The 23232-nt window shown below is 35.5% G+C and overlaps 1 protein-coding gene across 1 annotated transcript in view; it reads right to left on the bottom strand.

Annotated features, from left to right (window-relative positions):
- CFAP47 (cilia and flagella associated protein 47) overlaps positions 1–23232 on the bottom strand; it is a gene marked incomplete at its 5' end in the record, with an annotated part of 294184 nt that overhangs the window by 28700 nt on the left and 242252 nt on the right. The window contains 3 exons of the mRNA XM_083854475.1: positions 3951–4106; positions 8076–8167; positions 8801–8972. Of these exons, the coding sequence (XP_083710601.1) occupies positions 3951–4106; positions 8076–8167; positions 8801–8972 (420 nt within the window). The remainder of the gene's footprint in view (positions 1–3950; positions 4107–8075; positions 8168–8800; positions 8973–23232) is intronic.

Below are 23232 nucleotides of genomic sequence, written 5' to 3'. Positions count from 1 at the left end.
CCTGGCATTATTTCAGTTCAATAATGGAAATAAACAATACATCAAATCTCTCCCATGCTTCACTCATAAATAAAGAAACAAAGAGGCAGATGTAAACAGAAATTATGTAGCTGACAAAATGATCCATCTAAGACTTTCAGTTCTCCTCTGATGCTTTATACTTTGACTTCTACTAGTTCTCGGTTTTCCATCAGGAGTTGTCACCCCGAACAACAAAGCAATAATCCATAATAAAGTGTCTCAATTGTTGGTTCACCCCCTTGTCAACAGTTTCATTTTGCCATTGATCACTGCTTTCATCAACTCTTAATCCAAAACAAACACTTTGTTATCCTTTCTTTTATTTCTTGCATAGGAAGAAAATCTAATTTATATAGCTATAATTTTCTCATCCTCAAGGATAATTTCAAAAATAATGCCACAGTTATTCTGACAATACAGAAATGGCTTAAGTAGGATACAGGGCCATCTTCGTCATTATTATCTTCTTCATACTGCTTTCAATATTAACCTGCTACACTTTATCAGCAATCACATTAACATCCCTGGGTGAGAGATCAAATCTATAAAGATACCTTGTCTCCAAAGATTTCTTTGGTCATACCAAATTTTATTGACCTTATATCTTACAGGTGAGCCTCCTGATCCAGATCCATCACATTAAATGGGAATTTAGTGTAATCCATACCACTGGATAACACAGAATCCTGCTGGGGATGGTAAACAGCTTTTTAATGTGTGTTTGGATATGTGTTTATTCTTTGCTGGTTTCAAAGAACTGCTTTAATGAAATGAAAGAAAATAGAGCCTTTTGTACATTCTGATGAGTTTCAGGAATATTAGGTAGCTGCTATCAAGGCTTTATAAACAGTGAAACAAAGGGTACAGATACACCTTGTATAATGAATTCCAATGCACATTATGGATTAACATGTCTGGAAAATGTTATTTCACTCTCAGGTGCAGTAGAACTGTCCATCCGTTCAGTCTGAGTTTCTGAACGGCTCTAAAACTTGGTCATAACCTAAATCAACCTCATACCTGTGCTACCCTACAGAACCTGGGCAGCACTATTCCCCCCCAAGGCAACTGTCATCAAACCTGCCCAGAAATAAAAACTCAGGAGCAAAGAGCTGAGACCAGCCCCTGGGCTGTGAGGAGAGCTATGAATTAATAAAGATGAGGGAAGTTAATGAGAAACACTCAGCCCTCATGGCTGGCTTAGGAGATAAACTGAAGCAATTGAAAAGGGAAGGTTACCAAGGACCACTACAAGCACAAAAAGTTGTGAATGTCAAATGTCAGTCAAACATCCAAAGCTGATTTTTGAATGTTTTGATTTTTTTTAGAAGATTGTAGAAAATTAAATATGTTTGTATTCCCAATTGAATATATAAACTGAAAAATAGCAAACTTCACACTTGTTTGGATGAATCTCAGCTCTTAAATTTTCTTTAGTGGAAAAGATATCTTCAGAGCCATAAGTAAAAAAACAGATAAAAATATATTTAGGGTGAAAATATGCATTTAATGCAACTGAAAAGTATTTTTTTAAAGGTCCATACTGTATTTGCTATATCTAAAATATTAGGCTTTCATTATTTGATCCCTGGAACTTTGCTGACTTCTAAACAAGAAAGTATGTCATTGGAGCTAGACAGTATTTAGATTACACCCCCTTTCTTAAGAAATTGTAGCAGCTTTCTGTGTCAAATGCACTCCTCTCTATTGCATGAAATTGAATTTTTTATGTAAAAAATGTGCTTGAAGATTTTTCACTTAGCAAGAATATATACTTGTCCAAATAATTTAAATACTGAAGCACAGTATTAGCTGTTTAAATCTGATCTGCCAGTAATTATCATCATTTATCCTTCGGTGTGAAAACTGCTTACTACACATCACACAGGAACTCTGATGAATCATTCTTTCAGAAGAGAAAAAAATGAACAGTGTGCCAGACTGTTATCTTAAAGGTTTAGACTTTTATTTATGTTATAACTGGTAGACTGCAGAAAGCTCAGATAGTACCATTTAATTTGCTTCCTAACAGGCCTCGAATTCATCTATCAATAATGGCATTAAAATGTCATTGAAAACTATGAAAAGCACAGTGTTAAAAATGATCTTACTACCTATGTGTAAAGCATTTCATTACCAGACTTCTTACTCAAAAAGATGCAATGCACCAAATCAATTTCTTGTAGCATGTGCAGAAGTCAGTGTTAATAAATTATTCCTATGAATAAAACAAGAACTAGACATCACGAATCTGCAAGACTTTCAAGATGCAGTCTCAGCTTGCTCACTGCACATTTTTCTTGTCAATTCAGATGCCACCATTTTGGAGGGAAATAGCCCAGGTGCGTTTAAGATAGGCCACTCATATCTGACGAGCCAATAATGAGCTAAATCTGTTACTCTATGATTTAAAAAAACCCACAACAAACTACAAAAAACCCCACACAAAACAAAACAAACAAACCAAAACAAAACAAAAAAAAAAAACAACCTCACAACACCCAAAAGTGCCTTTGTATCTTGATGGACAACTGTTTTGAAAAAGGCTGAACAAATTTTTATAATACTATTTACAGTTCTCCAAAGAAGAAAGAAATTATACTGACAACTTCCCATATTTTTGCTTTACTGGATTTACCGCTTTGTAATATAGAAGTGTTAAATGATAATATGCCCAGAAAATAAGTTATCTTTGACACTGCAATATGAGTGAATATAAAATTTTAAAAAGTAATTATGAATATTAGCTGATCAGTAAGCATATGCTGTGCAAGCTCTTTTTAACAGTTCAACTTCAGATCTCCTCCTATTTTAAAAGCTTTCAGAAATAAAATCTGTTTAAAGATCTGGACAATAATTGCTGATATGAGATTACATTGATCAATGTGCAGAGCCTGTGCATGTTTGCATGAAAATTGGCCTTCTAGGAAGGATGTAATGCATCTTGATTATCTTTTACAGCTATTCACATTTCTGCTATTTGGCAGGACATTTTCTGTAACTCAGTATTCCTGCAAAGCCCCTGTTGGAACAGACTGTAAATGGCAGAAATGGGACACAAAAGCCAAGTTTGCTTGCCCTTCCAACTGATTGCCTGATAGACTGCAATTATAGCAACATCTGTAAACCCATCTTTTATCACTTTGAACAAAGTCAGAATACAGGTGAAATCCCTTCCCTTATCTACAGCTAAGTTAAACACACATTAGTCTGTCTCATGTTACGTGTCATAATTTTTAAATAACATTTTCCTTATAAAGGAGGAAGACCTTGGACCCAAAATATTAAGTTTCCAAGGGGCACAATTTTCAAATTTGTTGTAGTGTAGTTGTAGTGACTATGACAACAGAAATACCGGTGATACAGCAGTAACAAATCATTCTTTCCTTATTACTTATATGTTGTACCATTCAGTTTCAAGGAGAGGTATATTTTGAAAAGCTGCTGTATCTGAATAAATTGATTTTCACTTTGTTCCCAGCAGATTAACAATAAGTGGAAGCTATCCTTTTACAAAGCTTTATCACTTCTTTCAAAAATTCCTCCTTCTTCAATCCATTCTGCTACCAATATTGGCCTGCTGATGGGAATGCATCTTATAAACCTGCAGATAAATGTCTCCTGGCAATGCCTACACAGCTGTATTTTTTCTAACTGAAGAATTTGTGCAGGCTTTCTTTTAAAGGAGAGACTGTGTGTATGGAAGCCTCACATCCAGGACACATTTTAACAAAGGGAAGGTTCAGGTTCATAGGTGCCCATAGCTGCAGACAGTAAGTTAAACAAATACCCTATACTTGCAAAATGGTTGAAATAAGGACTGGGACAATTTGCCCAGACCTCACTCATTGTCATGGCAGAGCTGCACATCTGGTGAAGTACTTATTTGAAATTTTCCTAAAATAGTACAATTTCAAAACTATTCTTACCATCAGTGACTTCCGTGGTGTTGGACGGCTCGTCCGTATCGACCTCGGCAGAATTCTCGGCATCAGGCAGAGCAGTGGCCCCAGGCATTATTACACCAATCAGCAGCAGCTCCACTCTCTGCTCCACTCTCTGCCTGGCTTGACAGCGTATCGTAACTACAGAAAAGCAAAAACATCTTATTTGAAAAGCGCTGGAATCTGGATTTTAACAAAGCAATTAAACACAGAAGCTGAATGTGCTTAGAAAAAGACAGAATTCCAGTAAGGAGCAAGATAACCTAAAAGCTTTTCCCAACCTCCACTTTCTATTGTTCTGATGTGATGAAGTAGTAGAAAATATTGCTAAGCAAACAAAAATCTGTTCAGTAAGATCCCAACGGGAACCTGCAAATTTCTCTCTCACCTTTAATCATGAAATGTAGCTTCATTTTAGTTCAACTGCTAACAGGAATTATGGCATAGCTTGAAATATGTCAGTAAGAAAGCAAGACAGAAACAAAAGCAAAAAAATAAAAGGTTTTAAGATTAAATGAAAGAATATTAAGTTACTCTTTGCTTTCTTATTTTAAGAATATTATTGTTCAAACTTCAACTTTAATAGAAATATGCCAGAATAAAAAGCATTCTCGCATGAGTTTCTGTTTGAAGCATCATGGAACTCTTTCAGCTCAGTAAGTGATTTTAATTTACTGCTTCCAAAGTATGTCTTTTTCATTACAAAGTTGTTAGGTTTTAGCTTTTACACTAGTTTTTATAAAGCTTATTTCAATAGGGTTTTTTCTGGTTCTTTTGTATTTATTGGCACAGAAAAAGGCAAAAAGTACATAAAAGCATTGAAAAAAATGTTTTCCCAAAGAAAAGACCTAGAACTTCCTAGAATTCTGGGAATCAACATGAAAAAGAACAGCTGACCACATATGTTTCAGTATCAAGTTCTAAAAGTCATTTTCATCACAGTTAGACCCAATGTTTCATCAAAAATTAACTCTGAAGTTATCATCAGGAATTAATGATCAATAATTTCGAACGATTGGAACCATGGTGAGTCAGTATGCAATGTTTAAAAGAGGAAGGAAACCCCTTTTTTCCTATCATGTTTATGTAGCTTCAAATTTCAGTTCTGGCACTTTATTCACTACCATTACTCTGCAAAATAGATAATTACACAACAGGTAATTTCCTTTCTCCCTTGGTTTTTCTCTGTTTAACAGGGTGTAAGAATTTCCATGAGGAAGAGTTACTGAAATAGTTAAACACACATCTTGACCTTACATTTAAAAATAGATTACATTCTCTGTATTCCACTAGTTTACCAAATGTTTCAGATTACTGTGTGCACATTGTGTCATTTTCAATTCTATAGTTCATATTACTGTCAGAATTGATTTTACATTTTCTTTTTCCTAAATGGCTGAGTAATATTTCGAATAAAATTCAGATATATCCAGGATTTGACTGCAAATCCCTGAGCAAGCTGCCCTTGTGCAGGTAGTTGGATTAGATGACCCCCAGTGGTCTCCTCCAATTAAATTTGCTGTATGCTTCCTTGACTCTACATTCTACAAGAATTAAAAGAATATTCCAGATGATCCCCCATTTGTAATCACTGTTATAAGATAGCCAAGGTATCACCTACTTAACATGTACTACATGGGTTGTGACCACTGATCATTTTAATTGGTCTCATGAGATAGAAAGCCAAGTGACTTCTAGAAGTTTAAGTACATTAAGATGCAAATAAGAATGACCCAAAGATGAACTCCCTAATACACCAGCAAAGCAATTTGGGGTTTTGACACAGAAACTTGTAGCCTCCAGGCAATTCTAATAACTGTCTGCATTAAAAGAGATGACAATATTCTTTTGATCATTATGTAAAATATTTAATTTTTTCTAAAGTGGATTTCTTGTTATTACCTGCCTTGGATTTATACCTTACAATGTGAGTTTTCTAAATGCCCATTTATAACTGAAAACCATGGGCTTTCAAAATCAAGGCAGGAATGGAAAATTCCATAAACACACTTATGAACACCTATTTCTGTTTTATAGGACATTCTTGAAAGACCAAGTACTTCCTTGGGAAAAGAAAATATTAGCCCAACCTTACTTGCTGATGGCCAAAGAACAATATGTATTCAAAAATAATGCAAAGCTTTTTTATGTATTAAAAACATTTACTGAACATAAACTAATGGATAACAGTTATAAATATGCTACAATTTAGTTTTGCTGTTTTTAAAAAACATTTAGGAATTTAAAATTATGTAAGAGTTGATAGTATGTGAGCTTCTGATCATATACAGAAGTGATGTGACTTAAACAATTCATGAATGCTACCTAAAAAGTATTGGGGGTCCTGCACTTGGGTCACAACAACCCCAGGCAATGCCCCAGGCTTGGGCGAGAATGGCTGGAAAGCTGCCCAGTGGAGAGGGACCTGAGGATGTTGGTGAAAAACAAGCTGAACATGAGCCAGGTGTGCCCAGGGGCCAGGAAGTCCAAAGGTACCTGGCCTGGACCAGGAATAGTGTGGCAGCAGGACCAGGGCAGGGATTGTCCCCCTGTACTGGGCACTGGTGAGGCCACACCTCAAATCCAGTTTTGGGCCTCTTAGTTCAGGAAGGACATTGAGGGGCTGGAATGAGTCCAGAGGACAGTGGAGGTCCGGGGGGGGGTCAAGCCTGGAGAAGAGAAGGCTCAGGAGAGACCATCTCCATCTCTAGAACCACCTGGAAGGAGGGTGTAGCCAGGTGGGGGCCAATCTCTTCTCCCAAGTAACAAGCGACAGGACAAGGGGAAACGGCCTCAAGTTGTGCCAAAGGCATGTTTAGATTGGATTTGGGAAAAATTTCTTCATGGAAAGGGTGGCCAGGTGATGCAACAAGGTGCCCAGAGAACTGGGGGAATCATCACACCTAAAAATATTCAGGAACCACAGAGATGTGGTGCTTAGGGATGTGGTTTAGTGGTTACATGGAGGTGCTGGGTTAATGGATGGACTCCGTGATCTTAGAGGTCTTTTCCAACCTTAATGATTCTGTGATTTCAATGAAAGCAACAGCCCAATAAAAGGGAGATTTATCTTGAAGAGTACCAGTGAATTACACAACAGCTCTAAATAACACAGCAAACATCCTACATTAATATACATAGTTCTAATGCTAATGAGACTCATTAAAGCCATCATTTTGGGCAACAGTAGATTACATGATAATATTCTATTTCATCCCTTAAGGTATTAAAGTGCAAATTAAAGAGATGAAAGCTCTAATTAATATCACATCACTGGCATTTGTCTGCAAGTAAAGAGCCCTTAAGTAATATAAATTAATGAAAGTACAAATATCTATTTCTATGTTTTTCCAGAAATTGTTCCTGTATCTTAATACATTTAATATAGGAAGGTATTATATTCACTTATTCAGTCAAGAAAAGGTAAGCTGAAAGGAGAGGCTGGTCCCACATCTACACATTGAGCTGTAGTTTCAAGATTATACATTTAAAAAGCTGTTCACAACTTCCTGTTTCATAGCTCTTGAATTATATCACACCTTAAAAATCCAGATGGCCAAATGCATAAGGATTTATTATCCCCAAAATAAGCAAGAAACCTCCAAGAACGTCATTCATCTTTTAATGAAAGTTTACTTCTCAGTAAGTAAGGGAAAACTTACTGCTATTCACAATACTTTATATTCTGGTTTTGATTAAGACATGAAATTCAAGGCTGAGAAGAAGCAGTGAACATCCACTCCAGTATTTTGCACCCTGTAGACTCTCCAGAAGGGTGATCTGGGTATGCAAGAAGAAGTCTACCCTTGAGCCAGTCCTTTGTTCAGCTTACCTTCAGTTCTCAAACTCAGGATAATGAAGGGCACAGGCCTTAAAATTTACAACTGTCCCCAACTCCTTTCATCCTTTTAGAACCTTTTATATTTTACAATAAGAACAAAGTAATGATCTAGATTTGCTTTGGAAGTGGGAGAGGATTTTTTTTTTTTAAGATATAGCCAAGTACTGTTGCAAATTCTTGTGATAGAGCAGGTGAGAATATAACTGACCATTTGATTTTCTTAAATATTCTTGAAGATATTGTTCAAGCTTTTTTCAAGCATTACCTACCTGATTTCTGCTGTGGTGCTTCAGGTGTTCCATTAATTGGATAGAGCCAGACAATTCCCTGAGTTTCGCCGTTCTCTGCTACAATAAGATTTCTAGAAAAATAAGAGTATCATTTACACTGCTGCAAATTCTGTTTCCAAAATAATCTAGACTTAGGAATTGTTGGAAAGGATAGACTCTATTCTATTGTAAGCTGTAATGCTAACCATATCTGAGAAAAATACGAAATAAAATCCAGCTACATATATCAGGTATAAATTATATCAGCAATAATTTAGATCTATTTAGTGTATTTGAATATTATAGATCTGAAAACATTTGGCTGGGTCTGCATTCTGTCAGGTTATGTTTACACTGAAAGTTTCTGCAGTTTATGAATTACATAAAAATATTGGGATGAGAATCATTATTAACCCTAATATATTGAAAAAACAGAGGTACCTAAGAGCTTTCATTTGTTCAATATCCATAACTGCACCAGCAGCCAGTACTTTATATTTTCTTTATTTAAAGCTAGAATAGGTAAGTATTAAAACAGACAGAAATCTTACCCTGAATCTGCATATTTTGCAGGGTACATTAAAAGCTTTTGATGGATACCCACTGCCCTCAAAATCAGACACTGGACTGTCCTTGGGAGCTACACATGAACAGTCAATGGGATAAATGATGATGGGATTGAGCATCCCTCAACTACTTTTTCCTTTCCTATTAGAATAAATTACCTTTTTAAATCTGTATTTGATCCAGTTTTTGATCCAGCAGACCCCTTATAAGGCCAGTTTTCACCGTCTTCCCTCCTTATATGAATTATCACCACTGCTTTATAAATTTTCATTTCAGCTGGTATGAATAACACAGGAACATCCACTTTTTCTTTTGGACCTAATCGGATTCCTGCAAGATGGAACATGTGGTATTTTGAAAGTTTTCAAAATATTTTCTATCATTTTACCCATATCTTTCTTTTTTTCTTTTTTTAATCACTGTTTAACTTTTTATCATATTACATGCTTTTCCCTGTAAAATTTCCATTTTACCCTACCTTTGCTACAAAAAAACCCCAAAAGACAACCACAATTAAGTGAATGTTTCACATTTAATATTCAGGCATGCATATGTAACATATGCATGCCAATCCCATATTTTAATAGGGCCTAAGTCATGTTTTTGCAACTTTTTTTTCAGTGGGTTACATCTGTGAGTAACACTGAAAAAAGATCAATCCAAAGCCAAATGCTCACATTCAAGACAACTGTAATATATTTTAATGCATCTTCAGTATTATTATTATACAAACCATGCCTTTTCCATGATTTTTTATCTGATTGATTTTTCTGTTAAAAAAATAAAGCAACTAAACATGTTTTCTGTAATGAAGGTAGCCTGATATTTTCAATCTACAAGGGCCTTTTCCCAGTGACTTGCCAGTTTGCCAAGTGTCAGAACTTCTACCTCACCTATTACAGAAATAATCAAAAGATTACAAAGAGTAGAACAAATAAATCAGTCTTTTAACTAGAAAGCTCTTAGTTTGAAAAGAATTCTTGGAATTTTCAGGAAATGACACCTCAGGGTTATGGTTTCAGCTTTAATTCTATCTGCAGAAAATCCTCTTAGTTATAAGTAACTACTTTTACATTAAGCTTTGAATCAGTTTTTGTGATAATATTTTATGCTTTCTACAATGAATACAAACTGATACAGTTCTGTAGATATCACTCCCTGAGAATGATTGGATCTGCTGGAGTCACCCTGCCTGGGACATGCAGCACCCTCCTGGGGATTCTTCTTTGATCACCACAACTGGCTTCCTGCTCAAAAAATGTCAGCAGAGAAACTTTACCTGCTGCTACAAATGCTCACCCTCCTTATAGCCAAAATTCCTCGAGGGTGAAGACCTCATTGCTGAGAGTTGTAGAAGAGTGAATGGTAGGGAAATTGTAGTGCCGCATTGGGAAGGATGAAATGGAGAAAAAAAAAGGTGAATGCGCACAAGTTTGGGAATGGAGGTGGAAGTGTAGGGAGACTGAGTAAAATGATGTCAGACAGGAACACAGGAATGGCCAGAAAGACAAAACAAAGTTGAAGTCACATCAGGGAGAGAAAGAGAAGTATTTGAGGAGCAGCTCTCCAAAACACACAACAGGAGTCTGGACTCCTCATCTGCACTAATTCCCTACCAGCATTTAATTATAAAGTCTACAGGCATTAAGCTTTTTGCTAGAAACACTCTTAAATTCAAATAAAGTAACCAAATTAAGATGGGAAAATCAGTCTTAAATTAGGAAAGTTGGGAATATTTAAAACCACAGAACTCTGCAGGATTTCTACCTCTCCCAGTTAAAAAGGCCTCAGGACATCAAATATAGACCACTGCCTCACTTTATTATAAATATGAAAAGCTGTAGGAAATTCTTACCTAAACATATCTGAATTTCTGTATGTAAGAGGTTTATCATATATAATTATGAAAATTAACTAACTGCTTTGCATTTGTGATTGCTTAATTCTTGTGTATTTCCAAAGTTCATCATGCAAGAGCAATTTGCCTTTGAAATAAACTTGAAGTTTTGTATCATGAAAGAGCTTGAAAATATCCTAATTAAAAATCCATTAAGATGTTAGTATCTATATGAAAAAAAAAATAAACTATAGGGTTTTTTTCTCATTTAGATAAAGATTTAAGATTTTTCCTTAGATTTTCAAGGCATTATCTATCAAGCCCATAACCAAATTTAAAGATATATAATATATATGTGTATGGTTGGCAACCACACGGTCAAAGTGAAAATCTTTTAAAATTAGCAACTCCTTTTTAATCCAGTATCTGAAATAAATAAGCTGATATCAGGCGTAGCTGCAATACCCCTGAAGATATCTGAACTGGGATCCATCCCTCTGGATCAGAAACCCAGTACAGCACTGACACACTATTCTCCCCCAGTGAGAGAAGAGTCAACGCTCTGCTGGGATTTGCCCACTTTGGGCTTACTCTGCTTTAGTTAAGACAAAGGCTTGTAATATCTTTAAAACAGAGGAGTATACTTCAGGATATATTTGCAATTAGATTGCCTTGAATCCACACATACATGGATATCAAAATAATGTAAACAGTGTGTAACACCATTACAGCACATCCTTAAGTTTCATTTGGAAAGCTTTTAACAGATGGCAAATAGAACAGACTGTAAACTCGTAACTAGTTATATACATTCCATAGATATTTTGAACTGTAGCTTAATTATGCCTGTTATAGGACAGAGCCTCTTGGTTTTTTTTCAAAAAGATTTTAATACAGAATCCATATGATAGCATTCTGAGTCATTCTGGCAGAAAATTGGTTATTAAAGATCATGAAAAGACAAATTTTATAATATTGCTGTTGAAACAGATTGTGTTCACATTTTTAATAAGAAATCTTAATAGAAGATGTTCATAATGATGGTAATTTTTGTATCATCAGGCTTGCCTGTAGCTGTCAACTAACCAACTGATCATTAACTGCTAATACAGATTTATTTAATTATGATTTGGCTAGTTTATAAGATAGATAAAATAGACCTAATGGCAAAAAATAATTTGCTTTTATTTTTTTCTTCCCCATTTAGAGAATGTGTGCTAGCACACAGAAAATCACTCCATGTACAACTTTGATAAAAATCAGTGTTACCTGCTCCTATTTGCCTGGCGGCCTCAATTACTCTCCCAGAGATACCAAAAATCTAATACCAATGGCTGATCCCTTGTCTTCATGTAATTATTTTACTGCAATGACTATCCAAAAATTCTGTGTAAGAAATCCAGAGCAAGTCCCTTTTCTTAACACAGGTACATCACATTTGGTAAAAAGCTTTGGACCAGATTTTGATAATACCTCACTCCCCTTTCACTGTCCTACAGCCTATTAGGAAACAGTTAAATTTAGCAGAGGAAGCTCACTGACCCTTCAAAGACTGAAGGTATCTGACTCAAACCAAAGGCTGTAATTTGCCTTACAAAGAAGTGTGTGGAGCTCTGCATCCTCCCTCACTTCATTTTTAGGTAACCTTTTGTTAAGCCTTGCCTCTAGCCTCCCCAGAGCCTGCTGGAGATTACTGCTGGAGAACACTGATTTCTGTGAAAGATTCCTCAGGCACTGAGCCTAGAACTCAGAATTGGATTAGATAATAAATCAAAATTATTGTATTTCAAATTCCTGGCTTCAGTTCTTTGGGTTACTACACTGTGGTTGAGCTCTGTGTAACTTCTGTGGCAGCCCTAGAAGTCTGAGAACTGTGAGAACTAAAATTAAAGCAGCAGTGGATACACACAGCTGGGATGTTATTTGGAAGGAATACTGATGGGTAAAGATACTTTTTATTGCTTCTACAGTAGATTAGGAAAAATGTCAAGAGCAAGCATACGAGGTAGTGCCATGGTGATAAAACTGTGATGGCAAGGAACAAAATATTCCACAATATGTTATCCTCCCATTGAACTTTAACCTAAAGCCATGTGTTTTTCATGTTAGTAAGGTGCTCTGCAGTTAGATTTTCTAGATATTAAGTGCATCTCCCTGATGCACTGCTCTTAATTCTGTAGCATCTGAGTGCCTCCCATTGACTTTACCCAGAAGAAGAGCACTCAGTTCAGTCTCTTTTACTTGAAAAAGAAGGGAAACAGAGTTCAAATGTCTTCTTGAAACCTCATAGAGAATAATTTAGGAGGGGGCACTTCTGTTTGTTTGTTTTCTTGATAGCTTCTCCATTAAAATTACTACAGCAGCATTTTGATTAAACCCACAGACGGCTCTGCTAAAATTAGCACTGGCCATGTAAATGTCAACTGTGATGGGTTTAGGTCACAACCAGTATAATTAGGTCTCTTTTCTCTTATTATCCTCAGAATCAAGAAAGGGCAACCTCCAAAATATTCATACACAGCAGCTGCTGCTGGGGAATTATTGCTAATTCCTTCTCAAGGAACTCATCTAGAAAAGGAGGATTGAGATCAGATAGTAAAGAGTGAGATATTGCCAGCGCACCAGTATCAGAAATGCATAAAAAGAAGTCAGGCCTAGGTATTAATTTATTTTCATCTGCTGGAAGAGATAAAATCCTGGGTTACATATGAAAACTAAGATTTTTTATAGCAGCTCTCCCAGAAGTGTTTCATTGCTAAATCCCAAGAGTTTAATAAAGAACAGATAACATTTCTGCCTTGACTCTTATTAAGGGTGGGTTCATTTTTGTTTGCATCTTTTTCTTTTTTGGTGGTTTTTTTTTTTTTTTTTTTTTTTTTTTTTTTTTTTGTGCTTCCAACAAGGCTGCTTGAATTTTTTGTTCCCTTTCATTAAAACAAGACCACAATCCCTTGTTCGGGATTCTAATTTAAAAAAATGAGTGTAGCAGCCTGTGTTAGTTTTGCTGCATCAGTACTATAATTATTCAGTCTCAATGAGAAAATATTAAAAAAAAAAAAATTCTGAATTGACATCATACATTGACATTGTCATTATACAACCAACAGCATCCATCCATGTAGATACTCAAAACTTGAGTGAACATTGTCCTGAACAACCTCCTGGAGATGACCCTGCTTGAGCCACTGAGGGTTTGGATAGATGAGGTGATCTCAAGAGGTTCCTTAACACCTAAACAGTTCTGTGATTCTGGAATTCTGAGGTCAGTAGAGATCACTAGGCTTTGTCTTGTTTCTGTTTTTAAGAATTGATATAAAACACATCCTCGTTTGGAAAACCAGACACAGATAGTTTTCTCAGTGAATTGCAGGTGATATGAAAAACAGTGCACCCTACAAAAGGAAAGTATGAAGGCAGAACAAGAGATCACCCTAACATAAAAATTAGATTTTGGGTGTAGTTTAAGGCAAAAAAGCAGGATACTCCTATTTGCATCTTCCCTGGGACAAATAAAATGGAACATAATGCACTTCAAATAATTTCAAGTTCTATACAAAACAAAAGTAAGTAAAAAAACTAATAAAGGAACCATGCAAAATACCAAAAGTTAAATTTGTCTCATCCTATGTTTTAATACTTACATAACCATTTTCCTTCCTTCAGTAAAGCTCATTTATGTAGGTGGGATGCAAGGGAGGTTCCTTTCACAGATGGTCCACAATGATTGCATTTCTAGGGGACTCTCTGCTTCATGAATTATGAAGAGGTAGAGTTGTATTTTCCCTTTCTTCTGGCAGCTTCACAACATCCCAGAATACTTGAAGTTGGAAGGGAACACCTCACAGACAAACGTTCCAACACCCCTCTCCAAGCAGAGTCCCCTACCTGGACCATGTGCAAAAAGGTTTTGCATACTTCCAAGGATGGAGACTCCATGATTTTTCTGGGCAATGTGTTCCAGTGCTCAATCACCTTCACAGGACAAAAAGTATTCCCTTTGCTCAGATAAGAATTTCCATGTTGCCTGTCATTGGGCACCACTGAAAAGAGCCTTCTTCCATCCTTTTTGCACCTTCCCTTCTGGTACTTATACAAAACAATAAATTCCCTCTGACCTGATGAATTACTTAGTTGTAAACGTTAAGCCATGATTATTCAGCTCAGATGCTAATAAAAAATTTCACAAATGACTGAATAAAACTTTGTGAGTTGCTTTAAGAAAGACAAGGCACAAATAAAGTCTTCACAACATCACTATAATAAGCACACAATAAAATGTATCAAAACATGTTTATAAGATTTGTTCACCATTTTATGTATCTTGTGTTAATACAATTTTGCCTACTTCTGGCAGAGACTTTCTGGATTATTTAATTAAGAGTTTTCATTTAGAATAATTTCTTTCTGGTACAGAATAATGGATACAAGTTAAACACTTGCTATTTAGATTAAAATAAATGGATTGAGAACAGGGCTCAGTAATTAAATATGTTGTTTCATTTAATGCAATTTATTTTGTTTTTAAATGAAACATGTCTGAAAGGCCAAGTATAAATTTTTCCTTCAATTTATAAAATTATCCTTCTCTAATAGCTTACAGTGTAGTTTCAGTAAAAATCAAGACAATTATTTTGACAGAAACACCTATTATATTTATTTACTGTTGAAGTGCAGTAACAACTCTGCTTACTATGGTTGAACACACTGAGGAAGAAAATGTTGCCAAGTACAGTAATTCATTTCTCTGTTGACAACCAAAATAAGCAAAATCAAACTTGGTATCTTTAACTTAGAGAAAACTTTAAAAGACATGGAGATCATGAAAGTCACATTCTCTTATTGAGACTAAATAAAAAAGTTTTTTAAACCCCAATATAAAATTATCGCTTAATATATTTCACAGCAAAGTCTCCATCAATTCCAAATCACATCTGATTATAAATTCCGATGTAATAATCTTCTGCAGTAATTAACCGAATAATGTAAAATCCTAAACTAATTTATCACAGACCACCCTTCATATCTCTGAACTCTGATACCTGCAGCTTTGACTTCAGGTAGGTACTACAGATCTGTCTAAATGGACCAACATTCACATAGGTGCCACATTCAATTATATTTTACATCTCTGCTATTACCTTATGGACTTGTCTTGACACCATGGGATATCTTTGCAATTTTCCCTCAGAGATGCTGGGGTGATGGGCTTGGGATTCATTTTACAGAGATCCAGTTAGGCAGCACATCAGGAAAGACACATCCAAATGAAGGATATGAGAACAGCAAGGAAGCAAGGCTGAACCAAGCAGTACAGAGCAATGCAAGGCAAATGTCAGAGAGGGAAAATCATTGCAAAGCCAGCGAATAGTTCAGCAACAGGGATGGAAAAATGAACAAACAAAGCAGCTGAGGAACGAGCAAAATGGTGACAGGCATAGACAGTAACTTGCAAAATGAAGCCACAGCAGAGAGCAGAATGTGTGGAGAAGGCCAGGCTATTACATTAAAGTCATTTGGACCAGGCAATGCCAAAGAGATAAGAGTAAGGAGCAAAGAATAATCAGAAATTAAAGTAGTAAGTTTTTTATTTATCCTATGGTCCAACACTTGCTCTAAAACTTCATGGTGTACTGGCAGTTTCTCTTGCTTCCTCCTTCCAAATCTACGTTTTTCCTCCCAATAATCTAACAGTTGGTAGATCTACCCCAACCTCCTTTTACCAGTTCATGTATTTAAAAACTGTTTATCATCCTTATTTTCCTGATGACAAATTTATGTTGATAAAACTCTGCAGATCATCCTGGCATCCAAAATCTAAAGGTCTGCAACATACAATGTCCTAAATCCCCAGTCACTGAGAGCAGGAGGCAAACTTCCAAATGAGCACTGTAAAAGATGCAATACTACACCTCTTCTCTGAGTGATTCTATTTGTGACAGAATAAACAATAGGAATGTAGGTCAATTTTCCTTTCCTTAGCTAAATATCCATTTTAGTTCTGCACACTTGTAAGTATAATTGACAATCTCAAGAGAGATTAATTGATTAGTTATATAAAAGAAAGACCATAAGCTCAGTGTGGAAGGAGACTGCTGAGCTTAGTGGGGTGACAAGATGAGCATATTCTTTAAAAAGAGGATCTTACATTCTCTACTTCAGTAACAGAAAATCTACAAACACTCAACCTCTCTTGCCCCTCTGCTACAGTGCATTAGTTGTGTTCTGTGTATAACAAAACACTCTACAAGTACAACCTGCCTAAAATCTCAACAAAGCAGAAAATCACCACACAAATATTTTGAAAATGCAAGAGCCACACAAGAAATGGCACACATTAAACAAGTGTGAGTTTCAATTTAGTGCCCAGCCACAAAAAACGCACCAAACTTTGTCCTTTCTCCTTAAGAAAAGTTCATGTTACCTAAGATGAAGTACGAGCAAGTAAATTAAGACTATGACAACTTCCCTATTTCTTAATCTTCTTCTAGATTGAAACATACACAAAAGTGTCTTGAGTTCATGCCTGAAAGGAAACTGTAATTGCTTCAGTTCAGATGTAATTGAATTTCTGACATATGTCAAATATCTGATTACTTTTGACAGATGTGTTTTTATTTCCACTTTAAACTACATGGATATATGTATCTCTTAGTCTGATCTCTGAAAGCACAGTCAAATTCTGAAGCTATGGCAGATTTTAATCAAAATCTGCAAAGTGTTGTGAAATCACTAATGACATCAGTGCTGTTACATCCTTCTACTTGTTACATACAACCAAAAATTGTACTGCTTGCTACAAGTATTCAGAACACATATCACACTTCATACCCCAGACAGTAACTGGAAACAGTGTGACTGTGAGTCATACATATATATATATGTATGTCTATCAAGTTATGCATTTTCAAAATCCTGGTAAGTACACTCTTCATCATTTGAGGTTTTACAGGTTTCTGTAGTAAACCGGAATTGATTTATGTGGGGTTTTTTTGTCTCTTCATACTCAAGAAAATAGATAAAGATGGTAAGAGGAATCTCTCTTTTAAAGTAACATTTGCCCATTAATTTGATTTATGTCATAAAGCAGTAGTTCAGTGAATGACAGAACCTACCTGTATTTCATAGCTATGAACAGCAGTATTATTGCAAGTCAACTAACAGTAACTTCTTTTTAGCCTATCAAATTAGACAAATATTTTTATTGCTCCATTTTTGCATCCTTTTGACCGATTCTGTTTTGTGTGCAACACGTTGAAATCCAACATGTGGCAATGTCAGCCTCAGTGTTAAATAATAAACCACGACACTTGTCAGCAGGTAATCTCCAGATTTCAAAATTCTGAAAAAAATTACTGATATTTATTATTCCATCTGAAAATAATTCCGGCTTAAATGAAAATATATTTCAAGCTCCTTCCTGCAAGAAGAAAATAAAATACAAAAGAAAATCCTTTTATTTCATTAAAAATCCCTAGGCAGAGCAACAGCTTTTAGAGAAGGTTCAGTCTTTAACTACTCTAAAAGTTGGTCCCTTAAATGAAACTTTTCTCCTATTCACAGTTTTTCAGATAGAGTTCTTTGTTCTTGTCCTTATAGGTAAAATAGTCAAAGGTCAGCCAGGATATAGTTGCAATGTAACTGAAGCATTTGGGGCTTAGCTGGGAGCTGATGTCTTCAGAGAAAGTGGACTTCACACAGAAATAGCCTAAGACAAAAACAACAGCAACAGACAACCTGGTACTTAAACCAAGCATTCCTCTTCCTAATGCCAGTTACGAGTTCAAGATGCTTCCTGTGGTCTATGGAAGTGAAAAGGATAAAATAAAAATCATGTGCTCTGAAAACAAGGTTGCAGGACTCAATTCATAAAACTTTATGTAGGAAAAGTAAATCCCTGGGAACAGATGAAGATCTTTTTTTTTTTTTTTTTTTTTTTTTTTTTTTTTTTTTTTTTTTTTTTTTTTTTTTTTGTTTCTATTTATTAGGGTGTCATTTTGATTACTTCCTTGTTCAGGAGAAAATGCAGTCAAACAATAGCCTGGATGTCACTGCTGTTGGATTTTATCTTATTTTTAGGACTGAGTACTGACTTGACTGCAGTGGCCTCGTACAGAGGCCAGCAATCATACCTCTAGGATGACAATTTATTGAATACACATCTTATCTTCTGACTACTCTCACTGACATGCAAAACCTGCTCCAGAGTTTATCAAGACTATCACAGAACAATAATTTGTCCCTAGAGAAAGTACAGAAAAAACCCATCAGCAATTTTCTCTAGCAAGAAACTCTGTTGAGCTGTCAAGTGCCTTTCTACTTCAGAGACATTTTTGATTTTTATGGACAAACTGGTAACTCACATTGACTTGTTCTTTTTTTAACAAGTAATGATTTCTGACAGGATCCATTTTTTCAAACTCTGAAAATTCGCATGTCTACACAATATCATCTTTTATTGTCAGTGTGATCTCACATGCTGGTTATGTACACTCCTACTGCTCCATCATTACACCACGTTAGGACACGTCAGTTTAGAAATATCCAGAAATATTTTAACCCTGCTACAAAGATCTGGGAGATGTTGGATCAGTGAATGTGACACGTCGCTATTCACCCATTAGACCTCACGTATAGCTACAGATCATATTTAAATTTCATTAAGACTTCATTCAAGTATGACAATATTTTACCCCTTAAATTTCTGTGGTTAATATGATAATTATTACAATTCTCCTGGTTCCCTGAGGGGCAATTGAAATGTGGCATGAGTTTCCAGCCTTAAGGACAATTAGCAGCTCATGGCTGGGGACTGTGCATTGATTCCTGTTGTGTGAGCAAGGTTAAAATCACCTCCGCAGCTGTAATTTAGAGGGAACAATAATCAGTATTCCAAAAATCCAATAAATATATGAGCTGGTGACCCCTGAAATTCAGAGATTAATATAGAGGGATGTACTTGAGGGCCTCGTGAAAAAGAACAAAACATTTAGAAGCAAACATGTAGGAAATGAACTAGATTAAAAAAAGAAATAAATTAAGCCTAAAAGTGGGAATTAGTATTAAGATATTCTGAAAGGGATCAGGGACCCAAATTACTTGACAGTGTCAGGATGATTCTGAATCATACAGAAGACAGGCTTTGGATGACTCAATGGTAATTGGGAGCTGCAGTGTTTCTGAACAGGGGTGGCTGCTGCAGATCCTGCACCTCTGTGTGAACCCAGAAATGGAAACCATCAGCCACAATTTGGGAGACAAGATGACTACTTCACTTTCACATGAGAAATACAAAACAAATGTCTAAAATCTAACTTTTACTTACTTTTTTGCACACTGAGTTCCCAGTAAGAGACCAGCTTTCTTTTGATTCAGGAAGGAAGAAAACCAATAATTTCTGATTATTTTCTAAAAATTAGTTAAAACATAACCATAGATAAAACTACTACAATACCTTTCTGGAACAGAAAGGAGACATTTTAGGTCAGTAACTGTAACTTCCTCTGACAATAACTTGTGGTGAGATAACTGGGAATGAAAATTTTCATAAAAGTAACTTCATCAATCAAGATAATCCATTTTAAAGCTGTCAAAACAAGAAGCTGCCAGCCTTCAAATATAAGACATTTTTTCTCTCCATATGGTTTAGTCTCCTAAGCAGCTCAAGGCACAAGTGATTTGCAGTCAAACACTGAACAAATGTAGAGACAAATGCATTTCCCAACAGCAGTTTGTCATAGGTGCCAACTGAAGAAAAGGCAGAGGAAAAAAATCCTGTCTGTAAAGATGACATGGAACAAATCTTTATAAACTGTCATTTGGTACCAACAAAAAGGAAAAAAAACCCCAAAAAAGTTATTTTCTGATACATGGAAGCAAGGAGTTGGAGAAGAGTAGGAAAGAAGAGTTAAAAAATAGTAGTTCGTTTTCCTACAATCTATAGGTTTTTCCGATTGAATATACTGGGTATCAAAATTTAATTTCATTTTTAGATATCTTCCTTTTTTATATAGACTATTTAAATGCTGATTCTTTAGAGGCAATAGGTTACAATGGTAAAGGAAAGTAAACTAGTACAGTTTGTATCTATTGATGGTACTTGACTTCTTGGCCCTGTTTTCATCCTGATGTACTATAAGAACAAGAAAAATAATATAATAAAAATTCCAAAAATGTTAATTCAGAAACTTCAAAGTGTTGTTTTTTTTTTTTTTTTCATTTTGGGTTGTACTATTAAAGCATGTTTAAAGCATATTTGCTTATCCAGAACTCTGCAGAGATCTTTTCTCATTTCTTCACTGCTAAACATTTCAGTCATTATGATCACCTAACTTGACTTAAATACATAGGATTTCTCAGAACTCATTTGAAAAAATCAAGGTTCACTCTCAATAACTCTTCTTGAACAAGAAAATTTAATTAGAAAAAAACACAGCCACTTGATTTAAAACTTGTCAGTGATAGTGAATCCTCCACATTTCATTGAGAATTGTTCTGAGAGTTAATTAAGCTCATTGTTAAATATAGGTTTCACTTTTAATTTGTCTACTGAAGAACACTGACATGTTTTCAGTCACTGCTTTTTTCTGTGACAGTGAATACTTCATCACCAGCACTCTGCTTTATAGAGAGATAGGACAAATAAATTGCCACCAAAATTCTCTTTGGTCAGTTAAGTAATTTGGCATCACTGAATCGCTCACTCTCAGTCTTGAATCATTTAAACATGCTTTTATTGCAAAGCACAACAACTGCAGAAGGCAACCCAGGCTATTAACATTGTATACCAAACAGAGGGACTCTAGAAGTAAATAGGCTGCAAGAAGTTTGGAAAAAACTCTATTTCTTCAGTTAATAAGATTGGTATCATAAAGTAAAGGTACCAGAAAGCAGGAAGAAAGGTATTTCCACTTAATTCAGAGTTTGGGTAAATCTGCAGGTCAAAGAAGGAAAAATAAGACAAAAATTAATTCTTGATTTGGAAAAGGGATAAATTAGTAAGACGAGAAGAAGAATAGGATACAGTTTGTGATTTTTCATTTGAAGGGATGTAAAGTAAGCTGGAAAGATAAAGATTATCCAAAATTTCCTCAACAGCTCCTGACAAGCTATTATATAGTCTAGTGCCCTGTGCTATTATGTATGATGAAACTGATTTGCTTGCTTGTGCATGTATAAAACATGTTGTTCACAAAGGTCTGAAAACCAGTTCTTTTCAGCAATGAAATTCTTATTTTCCTATTTAATGGAAAAGAGAAAATTGTATACAATGGCTAGAAAACAAGAAATTGGAACAGCCCATCAGAGGACAGCATGCAATTCAAGTTTTAGTTTCTGCTGGTTGTATGTAGCAGAGGTATAAAAGGTAACAAACCTCAGGGATCAGCTGAAATTACTGGCACTCGTTGTGAAAAAGGCAGTGCTACCTGCAATTAACAGATAGCAATCTTTATGGACATATAACCTTTGGTTTATCTTAGTATCTTTCTGAAGGAGAAAAGTACTTAATTTATAAGTGATTTTCAGCGCTTGGGTAGAAATCAGATAAAAGACAATTCAACATCAGAAATTGTTGCAATGCTGTAGTTTTCACCTCAGTGTACAAAACATTCCTATAACAAAAGCAGGCAAATGAGGCAATCAAAAAATATGATTTGCATTCTTTAAGTTCATCTATTACAAAAAACCTCTCATGTTAACCAGACTGAATTTAACACCCTAAAAAGGCAGTTAATAGCGCCAATTTAGAGATGAAAGAAAGAGTCACATCATGAAGTTCCTGATCTCTTGATGGTTGCATGGGATAATTTTCATTTTAAGTCTTCTTTTGGACTTTGTATGAAAATTTGTTTTCTTAATGCTTCACCAAAAGATTATGAGAAAGAGGATCTGCTTACCTTTCAAGGCTCTGGGTTTTATTTTGAAACAACCACAGCTTTAGTAGGCGAAAACCTTTATTACACTTATACCACTATTTCCCTGGTTTAAAATGAATAAAATTCTAAATTCCTCCTCTCAAGTAAGAGAAGATTCATGAAAATAAAATTATTAAGTACCTTAACAAGATGTCAATGCAGAAAATATTTAAGGTTCAGTGCACTTTCACTATCCACCTAAATTTCAGAGCTTTTAACTATTTTTGCAAACACAGGTTTTACCTAATGTAGCATATTAACAGTAAAAAGAGGAAAATCCTTGCACATAAACTACTGCATGGTAAAAATAATGTCCTAGCAAGAGGAGTTTGAGAAAGAAAAACCCTCTTCCAATGCTCTCATGACCCTTTAAATGTGCTGTCATCTCAAAAGATGCCATTACTGTGCAAAGAAGTAAGCTTAATTTCCCTCCACTCAGCAGATGATACTAGACCAAGTGACTATGAGTTCAATAAAGCACCTTATGTACATTGTTAACATAAACTTTGATGTCTAATGAAGAATTTTGTGCTGCACACTTCAGTGGTTGTGAGGTATTACTTCTTCTTATAGTAAAGGCCACGTTTCAAACACCTTTCAGCTATTTGCAATGTAAGTCCTGGTTCTGCAGTTTCTCTAAGAACACACAAATTATGTTCAGTACTTAATACCCAAATCCCTTCTGTTGACATATACAATGGCTTATGGGCAGAAAAAGCATCACACTGAAATAAAGGCAAAGTCTGGGTTACAGTTACAGCACATCCTCATCTTTCACCCACAGCAAACAGCAGAAGTGCCCACATTCTCTTTTTCCTGTGTTGGTTTGGGGCTTGGGTGA

The sequence above is a fragment of the Zosterops lateralis genome (genome assembly GCF_965231275.1).
Source record: "Zosterops lateralis genome assembly, chromosome: 2".
NCBI classification, from domain to species: domain Eukaryota; kingdom Metazoa; phylum Chordata; class Aves; order Passeriformes; family Zosteropidae; genus Zosterops; species Zosterops lateralis.
This window is presented reverse-complemented; position numbering and strand designations above follow the sequence as displayed.